Below are 7,489 nucleotides of genomic sequence, written 5' to 3' on the forward strand. Positions count from 1 at the left end.
AAAAAAAAAAAAAAAAAAAAGAAAAGTAAAGATGTATCTAGAACTTAAAGAGCCATAAAGTTTGAAAGAAGAAGGATGAAAAGTTATACCAGGAAAATGTTAACAAGATAGCTGGTATATTCATATCAGGCAAAATATAGCTTAATGTAGACACTATTAGTTAAAAAAAGAGATCATCATTACATACTGATAAAAGCTTAACTCAGTGAGAAGAGATAACAATTCTAAGTTTATTTGCATCTAGCTACCTAAACTACAAATTTATAAAGTAAAATCGACAGAACTATAAAAAAAGCCCCAAAACAAACAAAAAAAAATGAACTTAACAGATCCACTGTTAAATTAGAACTTAACAGATCTGATTTCTAAATTAGAAAATTTGGTTTACATTTCTTGGTATTTGGTAGATTAAGCAGACAAAATGTTGTAAGTATATAAATTTGTGTAATACAGTCAGTAAGATTAATCTAATAAACATATATAAAACCCTGCATATGTTATCTGGAGAGTACAGATATTTTTCAAGAACACCTAGACATTAAAAATTGAACACATTGGAAGCCAGGGGTAGGTAAACTTTTTCTGTGAAGGGCAGATAGTAAATATTTTGGGCTTTGGCCGGGCGCAGTGGCTCAAGCCTGTAATCCCAGCACTTTGGGAGGCCGAGACGGGTGGATCACGAGGTCAGGAGATCGAGACCATCCTGAGCTACACGGTGAAACTCCGTCTCTACTAAAAAAAATACAAAAAACTAGCCGGGCGAGATGGCGGGCGCCTGTAGTCCCAGCTACTCGGGAGGCTGAGGCAGGAGAATGACGTAAACCCGGGAGGCAGAGCTTGCAGTGAGCCGAGATCGCGCCACTGCACTCCAGCCTGGGCGACAGGGCTAGACTCCGTCTCCAAAAAAAAAAGAAAAAAAAAAAAATACTTTGGGCTTTGTGGAGCATGTGGTCTCTGTTGCTAGTACTCAGCTCTGCCAACATGGTAACAAAGAAGCCACAGACAATATGTAAATGAATGAGTGTAGCTATGTCCTAATACAACTTTATTTATGAACACTGAAATTTGAATTTTATATAAGTTTTATGTATAATATTTAAAATGTAAAAATCATGCTTAGCTTCCAGGCTGTATAAAAATAGGTGGCAGGCCAGATTTAGCTCACAGGTTATAGTTTGCTGACCCCTGTTTTAGGCTGAAAGTGATTCTCAATTGTTTCAAGTTGATACCGACCACATTCTTTGACCAGCCTGTAATTAAGTTGGAAATCAACAATAAAAAGAACTAAAAGAACAAATATGCTTAGAAATTTCAAAAACATACTTCTAAGTAAATTATAAGTCAAAAAAATCATAATTGACATTGGCCCCTTCTCACCAGTCTCCTTTGCCTGCTTGATTTCCTCCATCCAATCTGGTGGAGACAGCCATCTCTTCTTACTCAATACAATTTTCCTGTTACCTCAGCCATTCCCTGGACTTACTATCTATATGCTAATGATGCCCTACTTTATGTTTCTAGCCATTACTTTTACCAGATCTGAAGCTCATTTCCTCATGTTGCCGCAGAACCATCTAATTGTCAACTTATATTCAATAATAAAACTGAATGCAGTAGCTTTTCCCTTAAAACCTGCTTCTTCGCCTCTATTCTCTATCTTAATTAACAGTACCACACAGCCAGAACCCTACAAGACAATTTACATGCTTTCCTCAATCTCACATCCTCCTCTCCTCCTATCTGCAAGCAAGCTTTGTCAATTCAAACTCTAAAATCGTATGGCAAGTCTCTTCTCTCCCATTATGGCCATTCTCTCCCAAGACATATCAGGTCCTCCTTAGACTACTTTGATAGCTTCCTAGATGCTCCCACCACCTACTCTTACTGTTTTCTAGAGTCTTACAGGGGTCAAACGGTTGTAAAAAGAAAACACAACAAAACATAAAGACGATTATGTAGCACAGACTGTATGTGGCCCTCAGAGTCTGAACTATTACAATCTGGCCCTAAAGAAGAAAAGTTTGCTGGCAACTCTTTTAATACATTATCTATATTCACCTTGCATAAAGTCTCTTAAAAAAAGAACTGCCTTTCCATTCTTTTAAAAAAAAAATAGAATTCTCTAATATGGTCAAAAAGGCCATAAAAGTGCATAATCTGGATGATCTACTTCTCCAGCATTACCTCCCGCACCCTCCCTTTCCCTCTCTATGCTCCATTCATTCATTTCTAGGGTTGTTTTTCAAGGTGCCATGTTCTTTTCTATTTCAGGGGCTTTGCACAAGGTATTAATATTCCCTCTGTTTGATGATCTCTCTTTTCTACAGATACCAATTTAAATATTACTTGCTCCAGAAGGCCTTTCATAATCTCCTATGCTAGATTAAGTTTACTCACATATGCCCCATCACCCTACAGTTTTAACAATTGCAACCCTTATACTATTCAATGTCTAGATTGCTAGACTGTAAGGTCTGTGGAGATGACATATTGTCTTACCTTAATTTCTAGCAGTAAGCATGATACATGGTATTTTTTAAAATAAATGGTTGTTGAATGAGCTTCCTGTTCCTCCACTGAAAAGCTTCATTCTTTCAAGGTCCATCTTTACCTTTCTAGTTTCAATGGAAGATGTTTACCTTCTGTTAATTTCTGTCATCTGAATATTATTCTTCCACTTAGGGATTTTACTATGTTTATCTTCCTTCACCATTTTCTTTCCATCCTCTTCTTCCATTGACTTTTTCTTCATTCAAGCCTCTTGTCTTAAAACAACATGCCCCTAAGCCAACCTTTGGTTCCCTCTAGTTACTGGGGTTAGACATGTTCTGGAAATTATTCCATTTAAGTCAATTTCTTCATTGCCATTCAATCCTTTTAACCCCATATGATCTTTTTCTGTCCCTACCATTCAGCCAAACTACTGTAAGGGCATCAAAGGCCTCTAAGCTCTTAGCTCTAATTGGCAATTTCAGTCCTTCTCTTAATCTTTCTCCCTAAAAAATTGGTTACTATTGACTCTTCTATAGATGAAAACTTCCACTCTCTCAATTTTATGACACTACTCCCCCGTGGTTTTCATCCAATGACTGCCATTTCCACTTTTGCAGAATTCTTTTTTATCTGCCATGCCTCAAACATTGATGTGGTTTCATGGCTGTATACTTAGCCCTATTCTTTCCTTTCCTGAAGCACAGTTTCCCCTGTATTACAAATCAGTGAATAGTGCCTCCCTTTTCTACTCTCTCAAGCAAGAATCCTGACTCAACCTGATTCTTTCCTTCTTCTGTAGTCTCTTCAGTCAGGTCCTACAAATGTTGCCTTTAATATTTCTCATCAATTCTTTCCATCTGTACTGCCAGGGCCTTTGGTTAAGGCCTTCAATGTCGGTTAGCCAGAATGATTCAACAGCCTAACTAGTCTTGCCTCTCCAAACCATCCTCTGTTGCTAGTGATTTTTCTGAAACAAAAATCTAGTCATCATTCCTATTGCTTGAAACTTTTGGGGGGCTGCCTTCTGTCATAACAAAATCCAACTTCTAAGCACATCATTTAAGAACACTAATATAGTCCAGGTGCTGTGGCTCATGCCTGTAACTCCCGCACTTTGGGAGGCCGAAGCCGGCAGATTGCTTGGGCCTAGGAGTTTGAGACAAGCCTGTGCAACATGGTGAGACCCTGTCTCTACCAAAAACACCACAAAAATTAGATGGGCGTAGTGGTGCATGCCCGTAGTCCCAGCTACTCAGGAGGCTAAGGTGGGAGGATCACTTGAGCCCAGGAGGCGGAGACTGCAGTGAGCTGAGATTGCACTACTGCACACTCTGGCCTGGGTGACAGGGCCAGACGCTGTCTCAAAACAAAAACAAAAATGAAAACATAAAAACCCCCAAAATCCATTAATATAAATTATATATTTGTATTTCACTCAAACTTGAGAGTTTTTAAAATGTCACACTCTGCTACATCTTTACAATCACAAATGCTGTTCCATCTTCCTGGACTCTATCTAATCCTTGAGACACCCTCTCGGCTAACTTCCAAATGGCAGCTCAGACACCATTTGTTTTCCGACCTGTCACCTTTCCTCTCTCTCCATGTTTTACTTGATCTCCTGGGGCTGAAATTTTTTTTTTTTTTTTTTGAGGCGGAGTCTCGCTCTGTCGCCCGGACTGGAGTGCAGTGGCCGGATCTCAGCTCACTGCAAGCTCCGCCTCCCGGGTTCACGCCATTCTCCTGCCTCAGCCTCCGGAGTAGCTGGGACTACAGGCGCCCGCCACCTCGCCCGGCTAGTTTTTGTATTTTTAGTAGAGACGGGGTTTCACCGTGTTAGCCAGGATGGTCTCGATCTCCTGACCTCGTGATCCGCCCGTCTCGGCCTCCCAAAGTGCTGGGATTACAGGCTTGAGCCACTGCGCCCGGCAATGGGGCTGAAATTTTTAAGCATTATTCATTCAGGTTAACAATTATTGATAGGATAGTTAGTGTGGTGGTTTGTAATGTCAGCTTGGTCAGGCAGAAATACATTTTCCAGAATTATCTTCCTTCAATGTTCTGCTTAGGGTAAGCCACAAGTCTTGCGCAAAATTTGGAGGGTGAATGTGAAGCAGCAGCTGTTTTATAGCTCATACTTGTGTTAGCTCACAAGCTGCAGCTGAACAACTTCCCATCCTTTCCCTGGATCACTCGTTTCTCTAACCAGTTTTCTCTAAACCACATGTTTGTGTTGGATATGGGGTTAACAGAACAACCACATTATCAAGGCCAGAGATGATACAAACTGACGTGGGTTTGTCAGTGCTTGTTATTTCCACTTGTTCTCACTGCCTCCCATTTTAACATCCATCTTCCCTTAACTGACTGTCGTGTGGACTTCAAGCTCCAGCATCAGAAAGAACACTAACAGCTTTACAGATTGTTTAGCTCCCACAATGGGGTAGTCAAATTCCTTATATATAAACATACATTCTGCTTCTCTGACTGAACCTTGACCTGGATGATGTATATGAGGGAAACATGAGGCTGGTGAGACTACCTAAAATGGTGCTTGCCACACTCTGAGCACCCCGTGCTCAAGTCTGTATTATCACATATTCTTACTGTCTTCCTAGTAGATATTTAACTCCGAGGTGAGGACTTTTATCTCTGTATGATCACTGCATTATGTTGCTTAGCACAAACTAGGTGTTTTATAATTTTTTGTTTAATCAATTTGAAATAACTGTTGATCCAATCAAATTATCTTTAAGTAACAAAGATATCAATCTGATTTCAATATTAGATTAGTACATTAGCTATCAATATTGGCTCAAATGATTATTACATAAAATCTTAGGAAGTCAATAAAAATATCAATTACCCATGATAAATATTTTCAAATATTTCCTATTATGTAATTTGTCCATTTGAATACAAATAAATCCTTGTACAAGTATGGGAGAATCAAATGCAGATAAACCTATGAAGGGAAGAATTTTCTAATTTACCTACTGGATTTTTCTTCAATTAAAAAAGAAATTGTAAAATAGACATAAAATTTACCATCTTAACCATTTTTAAGTGTACCGTTTAAGAACAGTATTAAATACATCCTTAATGTGCCACCATCACTACTATCCAGCACCATAACTCATCTTGTAAAACTGCATCATGTCCTCAAGGTTCATTCATGCTGTAGCCAGTGTCAGAATTTTCTTCCTTGAAGTGGAGTAATACTCCATTGCATGGCTATACCACATCTTGCTTATCCATTCATCTACTGATGGACACTTGGGCAGCTTCCATGTTTTAGCTATTGTGAGTAACGCTGCTATCACCATGGTGTACAAGTATCTCAAGACCCTGCTTTTAATTTTTTTGCGTATATATGTAGATGTGGGATTGCTGGGTCATGGTATTTCCATTTTAATTTTATAAGGAATCACCACACTTTTCCACAGTGGCTACATGTACCATTTCATATTTCTACAAACAGTGCACAAGTGTTCCAACTTCTCCATATCCTTGCCAACACTTGTTATTTTCTATGTTCCTGTTAGGTGTCTGCTGGATTTTTTTTTTTTTCTAGATGGAGTCTCGCTCTGTTGTCCAGACTGGAGTGCAGTGGTGTAATCTTGGCTCACTACAACCTTTGCCTCCTGGGTTCAAACAATTCTTCTGCCTCAGCCTCCTGAGTAGCTGGGATTACAGGCACCTGCCACCATGCCCGGCTAACCTTTTGTATTTTTAGTAGAGACAGGGTTTCACTGTGTTGGCCAGGCTGGTTTCAAACTCCTGACCTCAAGTGATCCACCTGTCTCGACCTCCCAAAGTGCAGGGATTACAGGTGTGAGCCACTGCACCTGGCCTGCTGGATTCTGAAGAGTGATTTTATGACACACTGAGTCCATAATATTTTCTACAGGCATACTACTAAAATAGTAATGTCAATTATATGAATTAATATACATAATATTCCATTTAGTTAAGAGTACTAGAAAGTGTTACACATCTCATAACCTATCAGCCAGAAATAGTTCATCACTGAATGGTCTCATAAACAAGACAGTAGTTCAACGACATCTTTAATTTTTACCCCGATGACAAAAGCTGAGTATTTCAGAGAATTACACAACTTGAAAAACCTTGTTTCATTCAATTGTCACTTTATTGCAAGATGGTAGAATTAATTGCAAATTTAAACTATAATCTGGTAATCTTTAGTCAGGCAGCAAGTTTTTATAAAGGCAAACTGCTTATTCAGAAGTGATCATGGAACAACTCAAAGGCAGAGTAAAAAGGATGAGAAACATCTGACTGGCCGATAGAGATTTTGTTCTCTTACTATATGAAACAAATTTTTCATTTTTAGGAAGGGTAAACTATAACTTCAGTAGACATCAATACAGAAAGACTTCGTCAAATAGACTAGTTTCCATTTAGTCTGTCAACTGTTTCTAGCTGTCTCAATTGGGACAGATTCATTTACATAACCGGCTGTGCTTGAGCCTTCTTTGCCAGCAGCTTTAGGTCCGCAATGCACTTGGCAACTGTCTCCTTTTCCTGTGATAAGGAAAGAGAAATCTGGTTAGATCTTTCCAAAACATAGAAAAGTATAGAGTATAAACACCATTATTCTAAAAGAAACCTCCTACCAGACCAGAACCTCAAGATGATTACTGGCTTAACATTATACGGCTACTAGACAGGTTTAGAAGTAAAACTAATTAACATAGAGGAGATACAATTTATTTTAAGCAAATCCAAGGGATTAGTTGAAATTCCCTGGCTCACAGCTTTTATGAGTGAAATCTGTATAGAATCTGAGACCAGATATTCCTGTAGCTATCTGCCACTGATGTTGGCTTGTACAACTAACAGCTGCTTGAAAAAGACCAACTCAACAAATATTAGTAATATACAAATGTTAAGAATGAAAATAATTTTTAGTCTCTTTTCTAGACTTCTTTTGTATTTTCTAAGTTTCTTAAGCATGTATATTACATTTATG

At 38.7% G+C, this 7,489-nt stretch overlaps 1 protein-coding gene across 1 annotated transcript in view; it reads right to left on the minus strand.

Annotated features, from left to right (window-relative positions):
- Positions 1–6,548: 6,548 nt before the first annotated feature.
- The window catches only part of ATP5F1 (ATP synthase, H+ transporting, mitochondrial Fo complex, subunit B1), a 12,833-nt gene continuing 11,892 nt past the window's right edge, over positions 6,549–7,489 (minus strand). The window contains exon 7 of the mRNA XM_011933191.1: positions 6,549–7,041. Coding sequence (XP_011788581.1) covers positions 6,964–7,041 — 78 coding nt within the window. The 3' untranslated portion in view covers positions 6,549–6,963. The remainder of the gene's footprint in view (positions 7,042–7,489) is intronic.

Source organism: Colobus angolensis, unplaced genomic scaffold, assembly GCF_000951035.1.
Source record: "Colobus angolensis palliatus isolate OR3802 unplaced genomic scaffold, Cang.pa_1.0 Scaffold124, whole genome shotgun sequence".
Lineage (NCBI taxonomy): Eukaryota > Metazoa > Chordata > Mammalia > Primates > Cercopithecidae > Colobus > Colobus angolensis.